This window comes from Felis catus, chromosome C2 (assembly GCF_018350175.1).
Source record: "Felis catus isolate Fca126 chromosome C2, F.catus_Fca126_mat1.0, whole genome shotgun sequence".
Lineage (NCBI taxonomy): Eukaryota > Metazoa > Chordata > Mammalia > Carnivora > Felidae > Felis > Felis catus.
The window spans coordinates 34,736,151-34,762,653 of NC_058376.1; the positions used below are offsets into that span (position 1 = coordinate 34,736,151).

The window sequence follows — 26,503 nt, forward strand, 5'->3', positions numbered from 1 at the left end:
AAAAGAGTATCACTGCTTAAAGCTGATTTTCTAAAATGTTCAATAGGCTGTTAATCTGAAGATTCACAAAATGCCTAATTATCCCTATCTACACACAAATAGCATCTAAAATAGACCTCTATGTGTGATATCTACATTTATAACACACATAACACATAATTCATTAGGCTACGCTCCTTCTTTTCTGAAATCCCAAATCCAAGAAAATTGAATCACTTTTAAATGAACCAATGTGTTTATTAGATCTGTGGGGTGTAAGAAAACTTCAATTGCTGCTCTGTGTCATGCTGATATAGGCATAAACTCTCAGGTTAAACTTCCCTCTTTGTAGTACAAGTTTCAATTTGGATTTTAAAAAGCTTGAGGCCATCAATTTTCACATCTTTCCCCACTCCCATTTCAGAAATCAGAGAGCCAATTTCAGGAAAATACTGGCAAGTTATATGGAGGTTTAACATGTTCAAGAATAAATCTGACTTCCATTAAGGCAATTCCATTAAAATAAAGCACATTGAAACCACTTACTATTACAAGGTTTTCTGGCTTCTAATTTAATAGTCATTTATCTAAAGTCAAACAAAGTGAATAATCATGTTTTTTTTTTTTTAACTACTGTACTGATCAGCTTCAAAAACTCTAAAATTTGAAACAAAATCATTAAAATGTTTCTGTCACTTTTAACTACCTCCTAACAGAGCCTGCAAGGCTCTGCCTTCTTATCCCATTACACTCTTCCCCCATCACTAGAGGGCAAGGCCACTGTACCACTTTTTTATTTTTTTTAACAGACTAAGCTCCCTCTATCCTCTCTTGATCACTGGCCATTTGTCCATATGCAAACCCTTTGAATCAGATAGAGAACTACTTGCTTTCTCTGTGCCTGTCCCTGGTCTCTATTCACAGTAAGGAGATCTCCTCATTTATGGAAACTGCTGTCCTACCTTGTACTATGTGGACCCAGTTCTCTGATATCAGGTGGACACTCAGTATCAATGAAGGTCATATGTACATCCCTTCATCCTATCTCTATGTACATGTTTTCTCTCTAAATTCCTCCTATTAAATAGGTTCCCAAAGCAATGAATGAACTAGATTTCATTATCAATCAAGTAAAACAATAAAAGCTAGATACAGAAATAGCAATAAAAAAGTAATAAGGTAGATATCTCTCCAGCTCTAGTAGTGGATCAGGCACATAGGAGAAACTCAATATGTGCATTAAACAAATAGTTACCAAAACTAATCATTGTTTTATAGTTACATTTAACGTGAATTTTTAAAACTACAATAGTGATACTGTTCATCTTAAAGTATGTACTAAATGTTGGCTAATAATTCATTTCTTTAGCCATTACTATTTATCCTAACCGAATGAATATCCCCAAATATTCCACAAGAGTAGCATGATCATAATTTTAAATGATACAATTTTTTTTAATCATCTCTGATTAAATCTATGAGATTCATCTATAAGAGTCATCTATGATTCTCTTTATTGTCCTGTTTTCCTGTACTAGATGTTATAATAGTTGTTTGGGTGATTAAGCCCAACTTAAATAACTCAATTGATACTTACCAAAGACCCCCTCTTTCCCTAAGATAGTACACTCAAAAGTCAGGTGGTTCTTCTTCAATACCTACTACTACTACTACTACACACACACACACACACACACACACACACACACACACACACAATTCAGTACATTAATATATACTTCATACACATATATTTATACATTATTTTTATTTATGGAAACAAAAAGCTGTGTGTGGTGTATATGCTCGTGTGTGTCTTAAAATAAATGACATAATATTGAATGTTATGTCCTGTAACTTGATTTCCACCTTTCCCTCATTCACCATATTCAATCTAGTCATATCATCCAGCAAACTTTTTTTTTAATTTTTAATTAATGTTTATTGATTTTTGAGAGGAGAGAGAGAGAAAGAAAGTGGGGGAGGGGCAGAGAGAGAAGGAGAGAATCCCAAGCAGGGTTCAGGCTGTCAGCACAGAGCCTGACATGGGGCTCAGTCTTACAAACCATGAGATCCAGACCTGAGCCAACATCAAGAGTCGGGCACTTACCCAACTAAGTCACCCAGGCACCTGGGCCAACAAACACAATTTCTTAAAGCTTTCTTCAAAACTAATTTCAAAATCACCTTGAAAGGTGAAATTCATACAATTAGAAACAATTCAGTGAAACTGTATGTGAAAGATATAGTCAAAGAAGCTGAGATTTGAAAAGTGGCAGCCAAAAATTAAAAATGAAAGTGATCTTAATGATATGAAGTTTGACTCTTCAAATACTTTGAAAAGAAATTAATATGAGTTCTCTTTCAAGTCAGGCAACTTCGAATTTTCTTGTTTCACAACTCAAAGGTAAAGAACGTAAACTGTTTAATTACTTATACTATCTATTGTCATATATATACACATATATATATGGAATTTCGATTCCATATATGTCACACACCCACACACTCATACACTCAACACTGATGTCTTAAAGTTTGTATGTAAAATTATCCCAAAGGTATAAATCAGCTTCTGGAGATACAAATTTCAGAAGTACACCACAGTAGTTATATGTAATTCAAAGGTATGAAATTGGGAGCCTTAATAGAATGATATGGGTAGAATACTGGTAGATAAACCTTTCAAATACTATTTACTACATATGTGACTTTGGGCAGATTATATAACTTCTTGAGTTTGAATTTCCAGGTCTGTAAATTATAGGAAGAACTCTCTGTTAAGCAACATTTCCTACACTACAAAGAAAAGCTGCAAATGGAATTCACTTCCCATGAGGTCATGGTGCTCAGCCCTTCTCTAGTTCAGTGGTTACATCACAGGAACAAAATGGCTTGAATGAAATCCCATCTCCAGCATAGGTTAGCTTAGTGAGAGTGCCATAGTCTAAGTCTCAGTGTACTCATCTGGATTGGGAGGACAGTAATCGTATCTACCTCAATGGGCTATGGGGAAAATTTGTGAAAGTCTTTATTAAGCACTTATTGCACAGTTAAGTGTCCACTACATTTTAGATATTATGAAGATAATACAATAACACTGTATATATCCATCTTTTCCTTGAAAACCCTCTTCTCTTTTTGTGTTATGATAGGACACTCTTCTCTTTCTGTGTTATGGTTGGACACTCTTCTCATTTTCCTACTGCAATTTCGTCTCTCATGTCTTTATCATCCTTTTACCCCTAACTGTGAGCTTTCCAGGGTTCTATCTTCAACTCGCTATTAATATTGTTCCAAAGACTTCTAAGCAAAATACTGAAATATTTGGTGAAGGGATGAATCCAAATTCCATAGGAAAGGAATTATCCTGGAGAAACTTAAGAGTAGATTTTACCAGGTACAGTCTACTTATTCCATAGAAAAGAAATGTTATGCTTTCAATTACCACCAATACCACCACCAGTGAGCCTAGCAAGAGAGTCCACAGCTTCAAAATGTAAGCCGGCAAGGGCATATTTTGACAAACTAGACAATAATATTCATATTCTCCATTTAAATTGGAAAATGCCAGACAAAGACAAAAATGAGTTATTCAGAAATATTTATTGTGAATGTACACAGTGTCAAGCCCTATGCTAAGAGCTCTTACATACACATTTTCATCTGATCTTACTTGCTATACAACACTGTACATAACAGGCTCTTCTTACATGGCTGATGATGAAGGTGTGGGGAAAAAAACAACAACAACAACAAAGTCTAGATGGAGATAATCTATATGCTTACAACAACAATGAACTCCCATTTTCTGTATGCCTAACATGGCCATGCTTTCTTACTAAGCCTCTAAGAGTGAATGAATCTTTATCTTCATTGAGAAAAGATTAACGACTATATAATGTGGCAATTACCTTCTGGGTAATAATGGTATATTTATAGGAGATTGCAGTTTGTGATTACCTCACCCTGTAGAGAGGAGAAAAAAAGGAGAACAAATATGGACTATTTTCTTTAGAAGTGTTTCCTTTAAAAAAGAAATGAAAGTTACAGTGAATAGACTTACCTTTTGACAGAGTTTATTTTGATTTAATACGTACAATTAATCTGAGAGACTTTTGTGCTAGTCAGCATGACCTACCTATTAAAAAAAAAGGTTTTAATTCCCAGGAAGAATAAAGTTATAAAGCATCTGAGTAGATCTATGATAATGCCCCTCTTCTGACTTTGTAACCTTTAGAAAAAAGTTGACTGACAGGAACCACAAGACTGGTGACAGACCAGAGCTGCAGCAATTGGTGTCAGTTCTGTCCCCTTTTTCTACTCCTCTGGCTTTTCTCAAGTGAGAGAACCAGCATGGCCCAAAACATAGCCCAAACTTCAGTGTCTGCTCAGAACAAGGGGTAAACAATGTCCTCAAATTAGGGGATGCATTTCCAGGGCTCAGAACCATGGTGGAGATTAGTAGCTGACTACATGTTTGTCTTTATTTAACTTACATTTTTTTTGAATGCTTTGGATGAAGAATACACAATTAGATAAGACCGAAGAATGAGCTTGGAGCACTCTAATTTCCTCTAATTAACCTAAAACTGATTCTGTTATCAGGGTTCATAAATCTGGCACAGATATGTATGTATATAAATGTAGAAATATGTATATGTGTACATATACACATATATGCTCATTTGCTTTTCTACTTTGGTAACTTTATTCTTCAGATACTATAACTTCTAGAAAAGTATTATCCACTGAACAGTATATGGATGAGAAACCAACCCATCAGGTGATAACAATAAAACACTAGAAAATATGATTCATGCTGATTAAGGAGTTGTGTTGATGAGGTATTAGGAGGTTTCAGGAGGCAGAGCCCACTTTTGGTCTCAGTTTTTAGTTTGGTTTGATTAGTTTGGTTACTTTCTCCATCAGCAGAAAAGTAAACCGTACTTTTATCCAACACACAAAGTTATAACATCCTTTCAGAAACTTTCTTTATATGTTCACTGTAATTGTTCAATTAAAATGTACCTTTTTGGGGCTAAATCTTATAAAGAATCCCTATTAAAGGCAAGTCCTGAATACAAGTTAAATACAAACTAACCATAAATTTAATTTAAGATTTTAAACCTATTTCTAACTTAAAGAAAGGTTAAAGCAATCTACTTTTAATTAAATATATCTATGGCAACTTAATTCCAAATCTTAAGGTTCTGCAACCCAATTTCTCATGATAAAAATATTACTAAAACTCATCTGCACTGAATGACAATCTTCCATTCCTCTCGGCTCTCTGAATCCATTATCTCTCTCATGGGAATGAATGCTTTGCTATGACTGATGATGAATAAGATATATAGGACAAATGATGCACTTTTTCATTTAAAAGACTAAAAAGGAAATTCACTTTAGTCTCCTTTCTGCCTAGTTTCATTAAAATCTAAATACAGCTATTCTAAGAGATTTTTTCTAGCTCACTTCAGTTTGACAAAAAATGTCTCATGTATCATTTAAATCAATTACAGATTCTCTGGAAATATACCTCAAAAGTTTCATTTTCATACTTTTGGTTTAAAAATACACACAATCACCAAAATAAATAAGCAATAAAATGAATCCTTTAAAAAAGCCACTATCATGAAAGAGTACATTATTTATTACTAAATTATATTCTAAGAGCTGTTTCAACTTTAGAAACTACTTAGGAAAAAAATCTTTATATAATTCTTTATTTCCTGAAATATCTTTATAAAGTGCTATCTTAGAATAATATCAAAATCTCAATTTAATTTTATGACTAGGTGACCTTAGATAATTATTGCTAGTTAAAAGGACACCAGCCATTTCCCCTGCTAGATGAGAAGGTTATGTTCCCCCTTTTGCATTGGTGAATTTCCACTATTTAGCACAGTGTCTGCCACATAGAAGGTGTTCAATAAATACTGCTACTTCTGGGGAAGGAAAGTAGGGAGGGAGGAAGGTGAAATTGTTGAATTTCAATTCCACACCCTAACTTAAAGGACTCTAGCAGATATCTTTTTTTTTTTTTTTAATAAACCTACTTTTAAAAAATCACTATATACTCACAAACAACTATGTATTTAGTGAATTGGAATATTATTTGGGAGATTCTACAATGCTAACAAAGTAAGTACCTTATTTTAAGATTATATTCTGTAATTTCAGGGGGAGAAAAAAAGAAAACTTGGATTTTACTTGCCCAAATTTCAGATGTAATGGTAATAGTATAGACATATTTTTATACTATTTTAGAAGCCTTGGATAAATTGCTACAAAGTTCATTGCTTGCTTTTCAGTAGATTAAGAAATAAAGTTCCACGCTCCTGGGGGGCTCAGTTGGTTGAGTGTCGACTCTTGATTTCAGCTTAGGTCTTGATTTCACGGTTCGGGACCTAGCTCCACATTGTCTCTGTGCTGACAGTGCAGAGCCTGCTTGGGATTCTCTCTCTCCCTTTTCTCTGCTCCTCCCCTATGCACACAAGCACTTTCTCTCTCAAAATAAATAACCAAACATTAAAAAAAAAAAAAAAAAAGTTCCATCTTCTTTTCCCTAAGAACCCAGACCCTTTTGTAAACCTTCAGCTTCTTAATGTTTAAGTTACTAGCCTTGTTCAGGGTTGTTGATATTAAGGATAGATCCAAGGAATAGAAGAAGGGAGGGTGGGAAGGAGGGAAGAATGAAAAAAATGGAGGGAGGAGGGGAAGAAAGGAACAAAAGGAGGGACAGGGAAGGTGCAAGCAAGGCAGGAAGGAAGGGAAAAAGAAACCAATGCACAAAAAATGTTTTCTTCCTCTTTGAATGGAAATGTACATAATACACTCAGGTATTTAAAGAAGATGGGATTACTTAGAAGCAAATAAACTCAGAAATGCCTCTAGTGATTTGAGTTCCCTCTAAATCATATTAAGAGAACTCTGGGTAGCTATATCCTGGTGATTCTCCATTTCTCCATGCTAAGAACCACCTTAAGATCCTTCCGAATTTCTTAGACCTGCTCGAGGCCTTGGAGGCTGACTTTAGTAGATGGCAATTCTGAGACTCCCGTGCACTCCAGCTGCAAGCTGGGACTGGCCAATGGAAGATCTTGGCATAAGAGAAATGAAGATATTTAACACCCACTCCACCCCTGCTTCATTCTGGCCATGGCTGCCTTTTCCCTGGCCACAGATCCCATGATCAGACTCCTCGTTTATGACTCCAGCTCTATGTTCCAGGAACCATCCCCTCCTTTCTCATACCTACGGCAAAAGAGCCAACAGCTTCCAATTCTAGTTGTTCCCTTAACCCTCACCAGCCTTCTGTAAGGAGCCCTTCATGAAACTCTCCCCAGTGACAACCGAACATACCATCTGTGTCCTGCTCTATGACTGATACAGAGGCTAAAATCTTGTGACTTTCCAGAAAAACTCTTAAATAGAAGCAAGTCTATGAATAACTACCACCTAGAGATGATGGCCTTGTTCACTGGAGCCAAGCACACTTATCAGTCAACTGAGATAGCAAGAATAAAGAAAGCAAATTACAGTAGCCTGGGTTAAAAACAAACACGCAAACTTCTATAATGTGCCCAGAGTTGTGAATCTGCACATAGTTCATTCACCTCAGTCCTGATCAAGCTCTGTTGTCACTTATTTCCCCCTAATTAGGATGAATATATTTAATAAACTTCTTCATATATGCATCCATAAAGCAATGTCTAGATTAAGCATGTATCTGCCCAGCATGTCTGTTTCATGTGGTAAATATATCAGATGTATTACACTGATATATTTATATATATATATATATATATATATATATATATATATATATCAGTATATATACATGTAACAGTATAAAAATATCTGTTTATCATATAGGCATAATTCGTTTACATTTTTAATGAGTAATTTTTAATTACATGCACATGGTTACTCATATAACAACAGCCTTTTAAAAATATCTTCCTAAATGTTGCATTATTATTTTTACAGAAACAATTAAAGCACTAAGTGTTTAGTGATACCTCTGTAGGCTAATTCAGAAGTTAAAAACTAATGAACGTTTCTTAAATTATAGTAAATATTGTTCATTATAGAGCCAAGTAGAAAACTGGATTAAAGGCTTGCCCACAGTCCCATAACATGACCATGTAGGACTCTTGTTAGTCTGTCTGGCCTGCCGTAACAGGTGGCTTAAACAACAGACCTTTATATCTCATAGTTGTGAAGTCTGAGAAGTTTAGAATCAAAGTGACAGAAGAGGTGGCTCCCAGTGAGGGCCCTCTTCCTGGCTTGTAGACTGCCTTCTCGCTGTGTCTTCACATAGGACAAAGTGAGAAAGAGTGCTCTGGTCTCTCTTCCTGTTATTTAAAGGGCACTAATCCCATCATTGGGTCCCTATGATCTCATCTAAATCTAATTACTTCTTAGAGACCTCACCTTCAAATACCATCATACTGGGGGTTAGGGCTTCAACACATATTTTGAGGGTGGTGGGGGAGACACAAAAATTCAATCCTTAACAGCCACCTAAAGAAGATTCTTTCCAGCATCATGTTTAAATTGAGCCTTAATTTTATTTTCTTCTGCTGAAAGCCTTGTTTCATATCCTAAAATTTTCTAACTTCCCAGATGGTTTCTCCATTCTACCATTTTCCTCCCAGGGAACCTCCTCCCAGGGAACATCATGGGGTCTTCTTCACCTGGTCCCTTGCTAATTGTCTAATGACAACTTCTCTTTCCACTTTACTCTTTGCTAAACCTGAGACACTTGTTCCTGCATACCATGTCTTCCTCTTTCTTGATTCATTCCCTCATTTAGTGGGTATCCATACATAATTTCCTAAGGAAGAATGCTTTGAAGATAAACTTTCTGTATCTCTACATATCTACGAATGCCTCAACTCTGCCTAGGTATCCAGCTGCAAGTTGGGAGTGGCCAATGGAAGATGCTGGCATAAGAGAACTGAAGATATTTCACACCCACTCTACCCTTGCTTCATTCTGGCTGTGGCTGCCTTTCTCTCTGGCCACAGATCCTGTCATCAGACTCCTCGTTTATGACTCCAGCTCTATGTTCCAGGAACCATCTCCTCCTTTCTCATACCTATGCCAAAAGAGCCAACAGCTTCCCATTCTAGTTGTCCCCTTAACCCTCACCAGACTTCTGTAAAGAGCCCTTCATTAAACTCTCTCCAGTGACAACCGAATTTCCTCCACCCCAGCAATCTGAAATAGTTTCATTGTTCCTTACCTTCCACTGTAAATGACATGCCCATCTGATTCTTTCCTAGGTGACATGTATATAGGTCACTACTTTTAGGGTGCACATTGCCTACTATGTGCTAGGAAAAGAGTATATCTGTGACTTCACCATGAAGATAGAAGGGAAGAGATGAAAAGGAAGAATATAAGATATTAAAACAGCCACTAGCATATAAATAATACAAATCCTCAAAAAAGGAGGGCAATGCATCATCAACATTAAACTCTACCCTAAGACTGTGACCCAGAAGATCTGTTATTTACCATGGAATCTTCATTTTACCAACATCCAGGTTACTCTGCTTCAAGTGATATATGGACCACATACTCGGAAAACTTGTTTGAGACTTAACAAAGCATGATGAAGATGAAATTGATCTCTAGTAGAGGAAACATCAAAATCCTGTTTAAAATAAAGCAAAACTGGGGTGACTGGGTGGCTCAGTTGGTTAAGTGTCTGACTTCAGCTCAGGGCATGATCTCAGGGTTCATGAGTTCGAGCTCCACATTGGGCTCTGTGCTGAAAGGGTGGAGCCTGCACCCTGCTTCAGATTCTAGCTCCTTCTTTCTCTGCCCCTCCCCTGCTTGTGCTGTCTCTCAAAAATAAATAAATATTAAAAAATGTTAAAAAAATAAAATAAAGCATAACAATTTTGCTACAATACAGAGAAAGAATATAATAATATCTCTCATTGCTGAGCTTTTTAGAACTTTGAATAAAATAACTGAAATTCTGTAAGACATATCTCTTTATCACAAAAAAAGACTTAAAAATTCACAAAGTTGGTAAACTTAACTTTTTAAAGAAAATGTTTATTTTTGAGAGAGAGACAAGGAACATGAACAGAGGAGGGGCAGAGAGGGAAGGAAACAGATGATCCTAAGTGGGCTCCATGCTGACAGCAAAGAGCACAATGCAGGACTTAAACTCATGAATTGTGAGATCATGACCTGAGCCAAAGTCAGGGCTACTCAGGCGCCCCGGTAAACTTAAATTTCAAAAAAAATTATTGAAAATACTTGAACAGAAACAAAGCCATTGTACTGAACCATAGGGTGCTTTAAAATATCTAATATACAATGTGAAAAACGTACTGTATATTTGTGTAATTCAGCAGGCCTAATGGAAGAGAGACATTATTCTAGCAATGAGAGGCCAGAGTGGAAACCAAGCTACCGATTTCCAACAAAGAACCTTAATACAGGGAACTGGTTACACAGGAGGTCAAAGAACTAAGAATTCAAATGGAGATTAGCAATAACAGGAATCTGGTAACACCCCTAAGGGAAAGGCAGGATTACTGGAACTCAGAAGCCAGGGCCATCCAACAAAAGGTGGCAATAAGGCAACCCTGCCTGGCAGGAGCTGAGCTCAGGACAGAAAATCAACAAGAGCTACAAGGCATACCTGCTGCATGAGAAACATCCAGCCTCACTTTAGATAGAGGGGTAGGCAAGGGATTGGCGGGGTGGGGGGGGGGGGGCATTCCTTGGCTTCTCCCTCCTCCCACCCTCAAGCTATCCATTAGTATCTCCCATCAAGCCAACTCAAGAGAAGCAGAGGCCAAGGGAGCTGGGGAAATGTGGTGCAGAGCAGGGTGGGGGAAAGAATCTTTGGGCAAATAATCAAGGCACAGTAAAATATCTGAATTTGGTAAGAACATCAATAACCAAGGCAACTCAAGAGAATTGAAAGCACATATTCATATATAATCTTGTACTCAAATGTTCATAAAAGCATATTCACAATAGCTAAAAAGTAGAAACCACCCAATGTTCTGCCAGTAAGGAATGGATAAATAAAACATGGCGTATCTATACGGCAGAATATTATCCAGCCACAAAAAGGAATAAAGGACTGTTACGTGCTACAAAATTAATGATCCTTGAAATCATTATGCTAAGTAAAAGAAGGTGGAAAGAAAAGGCTACATGTTGCATGATTCCATTTATAGGAAATGTCTGACACAGGCAAATCCACAGAGGCAGGAAAGAGATTAGGTAGTTGCCAGAGAACACAGGGGTAAAAGCATTTGGGACTAACTGCTAACAGTTAGATGTTTCTGTTTAGTAGGATAGAAATGTTCTGGAATCAGACAGTGATAATAGTTGCACAATCTAAAAAGTACACCAAAACCACTGAGGTGTTTACTTTGAAATGGTAAATTTTATGATATGTGAATTATAGCTCAACTTTTAAAATGTTAAAAAAAGAAAGAAAATAACTAAGAAGTGGGAGTATGTAATAAGCCTACAAAATTTCAGTCAAAAGTCATTTAGTCTCCTCCGTTGTTGGGCAGTGGCAGTGCACAACTGTATTACTATCCAAGGGCATTGACATTTGCTGAGAAAATGTGGTATTTTCAGGTTCCTAATTTCATAATACATCTGAGGTGCTTCTGCCACTGATTTATAAGCAACTAAGATGGCTAAGTGACTTTTTCAGGAACCCATGATGAAAGGTGGGTCTCTGTCAGTCAAAATTAAAATTAGTAAGGGCGCCTGGGTGACTCAGTTGGTTAAGCTGCTGACTTTGGCTCAGGTCATGATCTCATGGTTCATGAATTCGAGCCCCACATAGGGCTCTATGCTGACAGCTTGGAGCCTGGAGCCTGCTTCCGATTCTGTGTCTCTCTCTCTCTCTCTAACCTTCCCCCGCTTGTGTTTGGTGTCTCTCTCTTTCTCTCTCTCTCTCTCAAAAATAAACACTAATTTTTTTTTAATTAAAATTAATATTTTCAGTTTCACATGAGGGACTGCCAAGCAAAGTTTTCCTTGTTAATTTTTTTTAAGATCTATAATACAATTTGAATATAAAATGAATAGTTTAGTTGTGATCAAGAGGCAGAGATGTTGATAGATGTTATCATCGGTCGCACTTGGGGCCATATGTGACTGTTTAAAAAACAAAACAACACTTCTTTAAGGAAATATCTAACTTGATAAAAGAATAATATTAATTATGTCCCTTCCTTTTATGTAAGTGGTGAGTTTAATAAAGTCACTTTAATGGATAAAATTACAAAAATTTCAAAAGACAAACACTGAAGAACAATCATAAACCAAGTAATCTTACAAACATTAACTGTAAGGGAAATACCAAAACTGAAACCTAACAAAAAGTATTGTATAACCCAAACAGCATAAATTTTTAACAGGATATTTATGAAAAAGCAACACGAGGCTAGAAAATTATCATTTATGTCACAGAGTTCAACATCTACCTTCTAGCATTAAGGTCTCTAACAGTATTTTCCTAAAATCCCAGGAGGTAAGGATGCTTCCCTATAAAAATAATCACATTAGACATTATAACAAAGCTCTCTGATCCAGCATAACTGGGGCAAAAGTTGGTACACATTTTGAAAATATTGGTTAAATCAGAGAATAAAATATGTATATGCATATGTATACACACACATACACACAAACAGTAAAATTTTTGTTTTAACTTAAAATAGAAATATAAATATTCACCCATATTCTGATGTAAGATTAAAGGCATATCTTCTTAGGTCCTCTGATTAGGATTCTGTAGTATCTTTCTTAAATGAACCTACACCTACAATGCAACATTTGTATTTCCAATTCCCTTTGGATCATAATGGAAAGAAAGCTAAAAGGTACACACAGAGTAATCTGCATATGAAATTGGTAGATTTATATCATTTTCTCACAGTTCACTTGCGCATACTTAATTCAAAATCATTTTTTTCCAACTTGTCCTTGCTGAGATTTTCCCAATACTTAATAATTTTCTTTGCTGTCACACTTACAGTTCATCACTTTATATAATGTTATATTGCAGAATTATAATGAGAAGAATTGGCATTCACAGGATTTGAATGGGGTGGGAAACTGGCTCGCTAACAAGCACTCAAGGTAACTGGCAGGCGCAGAACTGCATCCATGTATAGACTACAGTTTACTATCCATGCATGCTCACTATCCTGGGGAAAGTTGTCATTATCATTTACAGTGAGCCTGTCAAGCAGAAGTAAATTCAGTGTGTTTGGTAAGTGGACATCAGCTAAGTAAACCACTACTCTATGTAAAGGGAACAATCTATCCATGAAAACAGATAAAAGGGGTGAGAGTATCAACATCAGGTTGGAAAGCTAGAGAAATTCTTGACAACTTCCTACAAAAAGCCTTGGCTGATTAGTTATTTTAAGTTTAGATATGTCAAAGAGGCCATGTCTCATCATGGTGCTGAATTGGTTAATAGTCCTAAAGCCTTCCACCTCTACCTCATAGTTGCCACCCTTTTGCCAAAATAAACAATATCAAGAGTCCTCAGACCAGAAATTTTCTTTTTAAAAACATCACAAATCTCTAATAAGCCAAACTTAGGAGAAGCCACATAACAAAAATGCATTCACAGAGAACCCCTTGAAGTTCCACTTGAATCCAGAGGTCAGTAGAGATTTCAGAAAAAAAACCTTCTCAACAGTCAATGTAGACAAGCCAACTCTACTCTGCTCCAACCCCCCACCCCCAAAAAAAGAGAGCCTTTATGATAACTAGAATATCAAAGAATCCGTAAAATTCTGTAAAATTTACACATTTTGTGTTTGTTTGTTTGTTTGTTTGTTTGCCATGGGGTCATTCATACTATTATTCCCAAATTTTCATGAGCTTCCATCAATAAAAGAGGATTCTGCTTCCACGCCCTATTGACATAAGGCTGGGCCAAATTATTTAGTTAATGAAATGGAAGTGCAAATCACATTTGTCACTTCTAAACTGAAGCTTTGAAATCCATAACAGGTTTCCTCCATTGTACTTTCTCTCTGTCAGGAGTTCAGCATGTCCCACACAGGGGCTGCTCCATCACCCTTGATCCTGGGAAGAATTTGACCCTTGGGACTGAGCCACAACTGATAATTATAGCCTTTGTTGTTGCAAAGCATTAAGAGTTTTTTTTTTTTTTTTTTTGTAACATGCCACACTACAGTGAAAGCTAACATTTATTTGAAGGAAAAGAATACAAAGGAGGTTGACATCAGAACTATACCTTCTAACCATAAAAGGCTTCTAAACCAATAAATAATCATGAATTTTCAGATGAGTGTTTCCCCAACTGTGATTATGTGAATCAGTGATTATGAATCAGTTACTTAAAATTTTTTTTCCAATCTATTACAGACCAAACCTTATGTAAAATGTAATACAATGTATTACTAGAAAATCAAAAGAAGACTCAAAATTTATGGCCCAATTTTTGTATGACCATTATCAGATTCACCAGAAAAAAAAAAAAATTACTCAAACTGCTACTAAAATTTCTAAGTGCTTACAATCCCAATTTCTGGCAATATATCACTGAAAAAGAATTACAGTGCATGGAACCACACTAGCCCACACACTTTGAGTAGCAAACACTGTTTCAGAGCATGCGGAATTAAGAAATATAAAGGCTTTTTGTGATGACGGAAACTTCTGGGGAATTATATAACTGAAAACAAAATTATAGATAAATTTTGTCTAGGAAACAGGAAAAATCCTCCTTAATATCCTTCCTACTCTGTAAAAATATCTGTGGTTCCTTTTTTCTACAGGCATGAAAATCAGGGTTTTTTTTTTTTTTTTTTTTTAGTCTATCAGTGATAGACATTTAGGTTATTTGAAAAGTGCCTAGCTCCCAGACTTAGTAATTTTAAATGAAATGTTTTCAGTTATAGCAAATAGAACCCAATTATTTTATATTGACATATGTAGTTTACTACCTTTTTCTCTACTTATTATCATCTAGTGACTGGAAAGCGCCTAGTTTTCTTCAATTATGTAGCAAGCTGCAATAAACCTGGTTTGGTTCCAAAACTCCAAGTATATTTTAAATCACATTTAATTTTCTAAAGAATGAATCTGTGCTGTATTGAAGATGATTCAAAGTTTTAGAAATTCATCTCGAACCTTTAAAGTAGTTTCTGGCTTGCCCAGAAATACTTTTTTGGGTGGTAAGACTCCAATCTTGATGAATGTCATTATACATCCACTGTCCTGGGCTGCTGCTGCAGCTGCTTAAAAAGCTAGTTTGTAAAAAATGACTGAAAGGGAGAGAAATGATTGTTTCATTTTCTCTCAAATAAAGAAAAATATGTGTAATATATTTAAAGTGAAGTTGCTTTCCAAGTTTTAAAAATATGGATAGCAAAAGCTAAATCCGCCTCGCTTTGGGCAAAACAGAGACTAAGTCATTTGACTCTTGCAAGAGCCAACTACCGTTTGAAATTAGTAGTAATTTGTTTAATAAGAAAAAAAAAGACCATTACAAATGGGAGAGGTTTTTTTCAATCTCATCAATTAACATTTCTATTGCACTGAATAAGGTATAAAATGTTTTCACATTACAATCTAGTTAGTATCTACTGCAACCCAGTTTAAGCAGGTAAGACAAATATCATCACTTTATCCCCACTGAGCCAAAGGAAGAACCATGTTTCCAGAGCTCAATTATAATTTCAAACTCTTTTTTTTTTTTTTCATCCATACCAATTCTGGGCAATTTCTTTCTTAAAGATCATCTGTATTTGACTATTCTAAGTAGTTGTACCTAAAATATCGTCAAATCAGTTTGCAAAAAAATACACCAGAAAAACAAATTATTTATCAGCAATTTTTTGAGCAAGACCAGAAAAGGAATGTAATGTGGTACATTTCCAAAATAATCAGAAGAGGAGAAAAATTCATCATACTATGCTAAAGTATTTTGATTACAGATATAACTTTTCATAATACAGAATTTAAGTCTAGACATTAATTTTAAATTCTTCTGAAAAAATACCAAAAATATCTAGTCATTCAGACAAAAACTAAATGAAAATTTTCCTTTTCAGGTCAATTTAACCATTAGTAGAAATAAGGTTTTTGTTGCTGGTGTCTGATGATCTTTTTATTATGTTATCTTTGGGGGCTGAGAGAAGAGGTAGGTACAGAAAAGCAATGTTTTAAATTACATTTACACTTTGGTGATAAAAATAGAAACAAAATTTGTTACTTTTTAAATCTCTGACAATAGGTAAAGAAGCAATTGGATTTTTTTTAAGGTGATATTTCAAGTACATATACAGAAAGTTAAGCTGTGTTACATTACATGACAAAGTAAGGAACAGAATTCTAAAATCTGATCAGTGTTATTATAGTTAGAGATTAATTCTATAGGACCTTTTGAGTTTATTGCTTTTTAACCCATCACCTGATAAATAGAAGTACAGTCATGAATACGGTTAAATGTTTTTTAAGTGTTTTTAAATGTTTTTCAAAACATTTTAAGATGATCAGAAAACTACCAAGAACATTTTAATTAATCTTCATATGCATTTTTTAATAAAAAAAGATACTGTAACTATTTAGCTAATTAATATACATTTTCTTTTCCTTTTGGTTTAGTACAAATTTATATATTAGAAGACATAACAGTAAAATTATCTAACCTATTTTTGATCCTGAGAAAAAGCTCAAAGAAAAAATGACTTTCTTCTTGCTCAACTCTCCGAAAGAAAGAAAGAAAATGTAAATAGGAAAAAAAAAATACATTGAATTCTTCATGTTAAAAAAAGGCATAGTTAGTTCAGTTATTTAAGGGTATATTTTCAGCTATGTTGTCATTATCATCAATATTCTGTGCTCTACACAGTCATATCAAATTAATGCTCACTACTCACAGGTACATTTTTTTTCTCAAAGAAATATTCTTTAAGTGCATTATTAACCCCCGATTTTGGTTCTACTCTGAATTTTCCAACTTTCTTTAAAAAGTCAAAGCTCCTTAGTGAGAAAACATTGAAATATCATGTATACAAAGACCCTGAGACTATAACTTTGGGCAGAAAAGCTATTCTTTCAAGTAGATAAGAAAATAGATCAGTCATTTAAGTTTTCCCAGCATACTGTCTATTCCTATTTTCTTTTTTTTTAAGTTTCAAAAACATAAATATTAACATATTATCATAAGAAAAGAGCGATAAAAATAAGTTTCAAAAAAAACTAAGTAATATATTACATAAAATGAAGAAAATCAATCTTGACAATTGAAAATAAGTTGAATTATTTGGGGTTTTGGCACTATGATCCTAAGAACAATGCGTATCAATGGTGTTATCTTTGATTCTATTCCTATTTTCAATCACAATTTCATTTATATCAGCTTTCCCATCTCTCCAGTAAAAATAAATGCTCATTGATTAAATCTGATGTTCTTTGCACTCTTGAACACTAAATAAATAAATATTGTTTGATAAAAATAATTCACCAAATGCTATCCCAAGGATATGGAGAAATTTTAAATTATGTGATACACCTTCACAAAGGGTAGGGTTTTCAAAAATCAACTTGAACTGGAAAAAAGAAAGAAATTAACAGGACATTTTTACATTAAAACAGGAAGTAGGTAATTTTTAGTTTTCTGTTTACAAAATGTTTTCTTAATTATTCAACTTTTAATATATAAGCATTGAATTCTAAATAAACTTAAAATACAATTCTCCAAATGCACATATGGTCCAACTATATTGATAAGGAACAATTTCCAATAAATCAGCATTAGTCCTTATGTTGTTCCCAAATCTAGTTTTCATATAGTTCCTTTCCCACGTTTTTGTATTTTCAAAACTTAATTAGTGGGTTTAATCATGAATATGTGGGAGGGGGTACCTGATGCAAGTGCCAAATTTTCACTGAGGTTCTTATAGTAGTTTTGGTTCTCTGTGTAAAAATTTAATTTTAACATTCTCAATCAATACTTCTCAATCTTATAAATGGCTGTAGAAAGAAGTAATGAAATAGAATGCCAAAAAGGGTCTTAACAATAAGTTAATATCTAAATGGTCTTTTAACAAAAAACTACTAGTCAAGGCATTTTTATAGGGTAAAACCATGTTTGTATATAAGAAAAAAAATTAAGGACTATTTTAACAATAATTTAACTGAGAGAGGTCTCTTATCTCCAAAATATATTGCATGATTATTGTTAGGCGAACAAAACTAAACTGAGTCAGCAGATCACAGGGTCTTTCTCAAAACTTTCCATGAAGTTCTCAATAGCTCTCAAGAAACAGGCAGCTTATATTATCTAATTTGGGGAACTACAAGTTCTTAAACCTGTGTTTTATGATAGAGGAGCCAGCTAGTAGACACATGTGGCTATTGAGCACTTGAAGTAAGGTTGGTGCAACTGAAAAGCTGAACTTTAAATATTATTTAATTTTAACTAATTTATTAAATTAAAATTTTAAAGCTATTACTCAACTCAGTTACTAGAACTTTTAATTATGTTTGAAAAAACCTGGGTATGTATTCTTAAATTGAAAATTTTATTAAGGGGGTACCCGCAGGGCTCAGTCAGTCAAGCGTCCAATTTTGATTCAGATAGAGATTAGTGGGTTCAAGCTCCGCATTGGGCTCACTGCTGTCAGTGCAGAGCCTGCTTCAGATCTTTGGTTCCCCTTTCTGTCTCAGCCCCTCTTCTCTCTCTCTCTCTCTCTCTCTCTCCCTCTCTCCCTCTCTCCCTCCCTCTCAAAATATAATTTTTTTTTAAAAAAGTAAAGATAATTTTATTAAGTCCAAATATAGATCAAATATTCCCAATGAAGAAATATCAGAGCTAAAAGAATACAGAAGAACAAAAATACCTCGTTAACAAACTTTATATTGATTATATTAAAATATTTTGATACATGGGGCTAAATAAAATTTATCATTATTAGATTTCATTCAGTTGTCCTTCTCTTACTTTTTTAATATAGCTCCTAAAAGTTCTGAATTACATAAGTGGCTTACATTATATTTCTATCAAACAGTACTACTTTAGACAACATATATAAAGCCAAAAGTGTTTAAAAGTCAGCTTCTTTAAAGTGTAATTTACATGCAATAAATTCACTCTTTTATGAGTACAGGTCTATAAATTTTGACAAATGTATGCAGTCATGTAACAAGCAGTACAATTAGGACATAAAGTATTTTCATCACCCCCAAGAAGTACCTTTATGCTCCTCTGTACTAAGCTCACAACTCCTACCTCCAAACCCTGACAACTTTGTTTTCTGTCCCTATGGCTTTCCCATCTCTAGAATGTCATATAAATGGAATATATAACATGTAGAGTTTTGAATCTGGTAAAATCAAGTTTTAAATACTCCAGCACTCACACGGAATTAAAGGATGATTATCATTCTGATACTTCCTTATATTAGAAACATTTTGCCAAGGCCTATTTTTCGTTATTCCACTTCCAGAACTGAGCTTTCTTTCTTGTCATTAATACAGTGATTTATTTATACTGCTAGAATAAAAGTGAAGAAATTGTGTTATACTTATTTACATATAGGTCCCTCCTCCCACTAGACTGTAAACCAGAAGCCTGACTTCTAGCCCAGCCATACTTTCCATAGGGTTAACTGCCTAATGAAATTAACAGCGCAATAATAAGGTTGAGAGGTATTTGTTAAAGAAAAAAAAACAAAAACAAAAAAAACTGAGAGTGTATTATCAAAAAAAGGAAACTAAAAGGAATTCAGTGATGAAGTTTGCCCTCTAGATTAGATGTCTACTTTTATTGAGGTCTCAAAAAAAGAATATTGGGCTCTAGAGGATCCAAGAACTACAATGCCAGCGTTAACCAGGTGCAAATGCTAGTGGAGATTTAACTTACACCAATATTTTTACCCAGATTGCTATTGATTTTGTGAGGGCTTGCTAACAAAGTTGAATAAATTTGGAGCAGTCTGCCTAGTACTGTTTTTCTCATAAACTCTGTTACTTCTGGTACATGATTTTCCAGAACATAAAAGTTTTTCAGAAACACATGGATCACATTACAGCAGAGATACCAGCACCACACGTGGAAGTGAAGATTTCACAAAGTCTGTGGTTCTATCTGAAGAGTCAGATACTTTTAATCATTAACTTTCATCAGAGTTAAACATATGAACTAGAACAAATCTATGTTTCAAGTAAATAAATAAAATAGTGCAACTGACTTTAAATCTTTCGAAACACTTACTGAAGTCTCCAGTGAGAAAAACTCCTTCTGCTCCTGGGGCCCATTCTTTGCAGTACAAACCACCATCAGCACATCTGTGGACACCAAACGATTCATAACCTCTGGAAAACTTATCAATACCACCTTCGTTCTCTCCGATGTTGTTCAAAGTCTCATTAAACTTCTTATACCTTTAAAAAAGTGCAAAAGAAGGAAGTTAGAAAATAAAATTGTCTTCTAACAAAGCTACAATAATTAAGCAAATGTGTTACTCTTATTCAGAAAAAGATTTAAAAAAAAGATATTAAAGAGGAATAACGTGAATAATTTCACTTTTGGTAGCGGTTACCTCAGAGGATAAAATCATTCTTATCTGAAATAAAATGAACGAATCTCACATTTTTGAAATAATTTCATGTATTTTGGTATAAGAGAGAAAATATTACTCTATATTCCATGAAATTTTAAAATCAACATTATAGCAACTTCTACGTCGAAAGAGGATAATGAAGGAAGATCCCTACATGTCTCTCTTCTAACGCCTAAGAAAATAAAAGAAAAGTAGTCAAAAGCCAGCAAGATAAATAAAATGACCTTCCAGTAGGGTTTGGCACCCTTTTCCTGTTAAGGGGTAGATAGCAAATTGGTCCATTTCGCAATCACTTAACCATCTCTCTGAAGCATGAAAATTGCAGCAGACAATATGTAAACAACGAACTGAGCAATTAATAAGCTTCTCTGCACTTCCCCAGACCCTGAGGGGTGAGCAATAGAACCCCAGGAGGAGGGCATGAATCCAGGTGGGGGATACACAAGGAATATACAGCATGAGAAGCTGATTAATAAAGGACACTCCAAGTGAGCTGAACAGAAAATGAATCTTTCCAAAGATTTGGAAATTCTTACAAGTATTTCACACTGTATTTCAATTTAATTAAAAGTGAACTGAAAAAAAAAAAAAGAGAGAGAGAGAGGGAGAGATGGGGATTATATGATGAAACAATAGAATGAGAATAAAATGAGACTGTAGAGACCTAATGAAACAAAATAAGGAACAAAATCTATCATTGGAAAATAATCAGAATTGGTAAGAACCAAAATGCACACATGGTAAAAATGCAAATTATTCAATGAGTAAATAATTGGAAATTTATATAATCAAATAGAGAAGAAGACAAAGAAATGGAATAAATTAAAGAGAAGCTAAGAGATACACAAAATCAACAAAAAATGATCTAAAGAAGGACAGCTAGTATAAGGACTCTGAAGAACAAAACCAAATAAAATGGATGCAAAAAATATAAAGCTGGAAAATTTTTCCTTAAGAATTAAATCTGCGTATCAAAAAGAGCATACTGTGTTTTAAGAAAAATTTGGAAAAAAAAGCACACAAACACACAAGTGCAACATCTCCCAATTTAAGCTACTGATTCAAAGGATAAACAAACAACTATTCAGACAACCAGGTACAAAAAAGGAAGCAGAGGGAGGTTTTGGGTTTTGTTTCCTTCTATTTTGTTTTTTCCAAAGGAACATTACATTAAAGAGCAGAAGATAATGCCAAGCCCACACATTTCAGGGAAGGAAAGGGAGTAACCTAAGGGTATTATAGGAGGCAAGTTCCTACTCACATCTAAGGAATTCTTTAAGTAGTGTCAAATTAAAAACTAATCTTAAATTTATGACACTAACGAACTATGGTTGAAGGAGGAAACAAAAACAAAACTAGGCAATTAAAAGATTAAACACACACACAGAGGAATTAACTGTCATTGCAGCAGTGTTGCTGAACCCTGAGTCAGTAAATACAGAACGATGGCAAGGCGATTGTGCAAATGTGTGAATGTGATAACAAAAAAAGAATCTCAAGGGATAAAGTAAGTTTTATTATAAAAACAAAAAAAACAAAAAAACAAAAACGAGATGAGTGAAAAGAAAATGGAAGAAAATACAGGAGTAGTCAGACCCCCATTTTAAAAGAGTAATTGATCACTAAAATTAAGGTTGTCTTCATTATAATTTTTAATCTCTTTTTAAAAATATTTTTAATGTTTATTTATTTTTAAGAAAGAGAGAGACAGAGTGTGAGCAGGGAAAAGGCAGAGAGAGAGGGAGACACAGAATCCATAGCAGGCTCCAGGCTCTGAGCTGTCAGCACAGAGTCAGATGCGGGCCTCAAACCCAGACCCCAAGATCATGACCTGCGCTAAAGTCAGATGCTTACCCGATTGAAGCACCCTGCCTCCCACTGGCCACTCTTTATTTTTATTCAAGTATAATTAACACACAGTGTTATATTAGCTTCAAATGTGTAATACAATCATTCAAGAATTCTATACATTACTCCGTGTCCATCACAATAAGTGTACTGTTAAATCCCTTTACTTTACCCGTTCCCCCCACCAACTACCTCTCTGGCAGCCACCAGTTTTTTTCTATATTTAAGAGTCTTTTTATTTGTCTCTTTTCTTCTTTATTCATGTGTTTCTTAAATTCCACATAGGAGTAAAATCATATGGCATTTGTCTTTCCCCGACTCACTTATTTCACTTAGCATTCTAGGTCCCTCCATGTTGTTGCAAATGGCAAGATCTCACTCTTTTGTACGGCTGAGTCATGTAATATACATATACATATATGCATAAATGTGTGTGTGTATATACATACATAAAATGATATACATATATCACTTTTTATGTATCCACTCAACTATCAAAGGACATTTGGGTTGGATCCAGACCTTGGCTTTTGTAAATAATGCTGTAATAAACATAGGGGTGCATATATCTTTTTGAATTAGTGTTTTCATTTCCCTTGTGTAAACAGCCAGTAGAATTACTGGGTCATATGTAACCCTACTTTTAATTTTTTTGGGAAAACTCCATACTGTTTTCCATAGTGGCTGCACCAGCTGCATTCCCACCAAAAGTGTATAAAGGTTTCTTTTTCTCCACCCCTCACCAACACCTGTTCTTTCTTGTTTTTGGTTTTTAGCCATTCTAACAGGTATGAGCCTTTCTGACAGGTATGACAGGTATCTTATTGAGGTTATGTTTTTCATTTCCCTGAAAAGTGATGTTGAGCATCTTTTCATGTGTTTGTTGGCTATATGTATGCCATCTTTGGAAAAATGTCCATCCAGGTCCTCCACCTGTTTTTAAATTGCATTTATTTCTTCAGTGTTAAATTGTAGAAGTTCTGCATATATTTTGGTTATTAACCTCTTATCAAATATATCATTTGAAATTCTCTTCTCCCACTCAGGAGGGTTGCCTTATTGTTTTGTTGATGGTTTCCTCTGTTGTGCAAAAGGCTTCTATTTTGTTATAGTCCCAATAGTTTAATTAGGTTTTTGTTACCCTTGCCTGAGAAGACAATATTTAGAAAAATGTTTCCATAGCCAATGTCAAAGAAATTACTGCCTATGCTTTCTTCTAGAAATTTAAGGTTTTAGGTCTCACATAAGTCTTTAATCCATTTTGAATTTATTTTTGTGTATGCTATAGAAAAGTGGTCTAATCTGATTATTTTGAATGTAGCTGCCCAGTTTCCCCAACACCATTTGTTGAAGAGACTTCTTCCTACTGTATATTCTTGCCTCCCTTGTCATAGATTAATTGACAGTAAAAGTGTGGCTTTACTTCTGGGCTCTGTATACTGTTCCACTGATCTGTGTCTATTTTTGTGTCAGCACCATACTGTTTTGATTACTACAGTTTTATCTTGAAATCTGGGATTGTGAAACCTCCAGTTTTGTTTTCCTTTTTCAGGACTGCTTTGGCTATTTGGAGTATTTGTGGTTTATACAAATTTTAGGATTATTTGTTCTAGTTCTGTGAAAAACGTTGTTGGTATTTTCACCAACAACATCTTGGAATGTTGTTTCACCAACAACATTGGATGTTTTCACCAACAACATCTTGGGATCAGGGATTGCATCTGTAGATTGCTTTGGATAGTACAGACATTTTAACACTACTGGTTCTCCCAATCCATCAACGCAGAATATCTTTCCATTTTTTTCTGTCACCTTCAATTTGTTTCATCAATGTTTTATAGTTTTCAGAGTACAGGTTTTCGCCTCCTTGGTTACATTTATCCTTTAGGTATTTTCTTTTCTTTCTTTTTTTTTTTTTTTTTTTTTTTGGTACAACTGTAAATAATTTACTCCCTTTGTTGGCCTTAGATGTGAACTCCAGAAAATAACATTTTTGAGTATAAAGACATTGTATATAAATTTCACCCCTTTCTTTCATTTCACTTCAGTTTGTTTCAAATAATTTAACTTAAATTTAACATATGTTTTTCTCATGTTTCATTATATTATTTCTAGCTATCAAGATATTTCTCTGTTCTCCTACATACACATAAGCATATAAAAATATCGGGAATAATGGTCTCCAAATATTAGTGACAACTTTTTTCACATGGTTTCTTTTTACTTTCTCCCTTGCATTGTTCCAATCGTTTATAACAAATGAGCAACATTTAAATAAAAACAAATGATTTTTTTTCTGAAACTCTATAATCTTTACATTATTAAAACATCTACATAATTCTATATAATATTCCTTAGGAATTTTACTTGCATGTACAACTATGTTTATAAAATTGTGGGAATTGAAATTATTTGAAATAGATATATGGAACAAAATCAAGTCCCTGAAATAGCCTTTGGCATATGTAGAAATTAAATATCTAATGAAAGAGTATTTCAAACCAGTATTGAAAGAATCTCTTATCTAATAAAATATTGGAACCTATAATCATTTTTAAAAAGAGGATCTCTGAAACCAAAATAATTTGAAGAGAAATCATGGTTATAAACATTAAATTAAAAACAAATAATACCAGTAGTTCAGAGAAAAAATTACAAATGTCCCAATAAACATATGAAAAGATGTTCAAATTCATACATAACTAAAGAAGTACAAATCCTGACTTAAAAATTGTACTTTCTACCTAAAAAAAAAAAAAAAATCAGTAAATATGATAGTCTGTGTGAACAGAGTACAGTGCAGAAAAACATTCTCAAATACGGTTTGGTGGGATATAAATTAGAGAACTATATGGCATCACCTATGAAAATTTCAAAATCACTGAGTAATTCCAGTTTTATGAATTTACCCTATGGATAAATAGAACAAGGAAGCAATGACATCTATGGTGTACAATGATGATAATTATAGCACTATTTATGACACAAAACCATGGAAAATACCCTACCAGATCAACAACTGGGAGACTAGTTGAATAAATTGTGGGACTTCCAAACAAAAAATTACACAAGAGTTATAAAGAAGAATGAGGTAGAGAGAAATGGGCTGATAGGCAAAGGTGTCAAAAATGTACTGTTTAGGGAAAGAAGTTATAGAACAATATTCTGAAAGCAGTTATTTGCATAAAGAAAATATAGATCTAGCTACAGGGTCTGTTGCTCAGCTCCAGGGGTTGGGGAGAGGCCTTAAGCCTTCCTAACACCGCCACAGTAACCACATTTGCCTCAATGACAGAAGTATGCCACATAATCTGATCAGTGGACTGAAGTGGCCTATAGGAGTGGTAGGTGTGGGTGGAATATTTTATATATGACCCCAAAGTATATTGTTAATTGAAGTAAATTTGACACAATATTACATTAGTTTCAGGCATACAACGTAGCAATCAGACAGGTCTATGTCATACTATGCTTACCATAAATGTAGCTATCATCTGTCACCATAAAACACTATTGCAATACCACTGACTATATTGCTTATGCTGTGACTTTTATTCCATAACTGCAAGCCTGTACTTCTCACTCCCCTCTATCCATTTTTCTCATCCTACTACTCCTCTCTCCTCTGGCAACCACCAGTTTGTTCTCTGGATTTATGTGTCTGTTTCTGCTTTTTGTTTGTGCATTTGTTTTTTAGCTTCCACATATAAATGAAATCATATGGTATTTGTCTTTTTCTGACTTATTTCACTTAGCTAATACCCTGTAGGTCTATCCATGTTGTAAAGGGCAAGATCTCATCCCTTTTCATGACTAAGTAATATTCCAATGTGTATGTGTATACACAGCACCTCTTCCTTATTCATTTATCTACTGATGGACAATTAGCTTGCTTCCATAACTTAGCTAGTGTAAATAATACTGCAGTAAACATAGGGTACATATCTTTTTGAATCAGTCTTTTTGTTTTCTTTGGGTAAATATCCAGTAGTGGAATTATTAAGTTGTATGGTATTTCCATTTTTAATTTTTTGAGGAGCCTCATTACTGTTTTC

At 34.4% G+C, this 26,503-nt stretch overlaps 1 protein-coding gene across 4 annotated transcripts in view; it reads right to left on the minus strand.

The window, feature by feature from the left end:
- The window catches only part of GBE1 (1,4-alpha-glucan branching enzyme 1), a 290,641-nt gene that overhangs the window by 215,749 nt on the left and 48,389 nt on the right, over nucleotides 1-26,503 (minus strand). For all 4 annotated transcript variants that reach the window (XM_019839239.3, NM_001009872.1, XM_045036323.1 and 1 more), the window contains 1 exon segment: nucleotides 20,252-20,421. In XM_019839239.3, coding sequence (XP_019694798.1) covers nucleotides 20,252-20,421 — 170 coding nt within the window.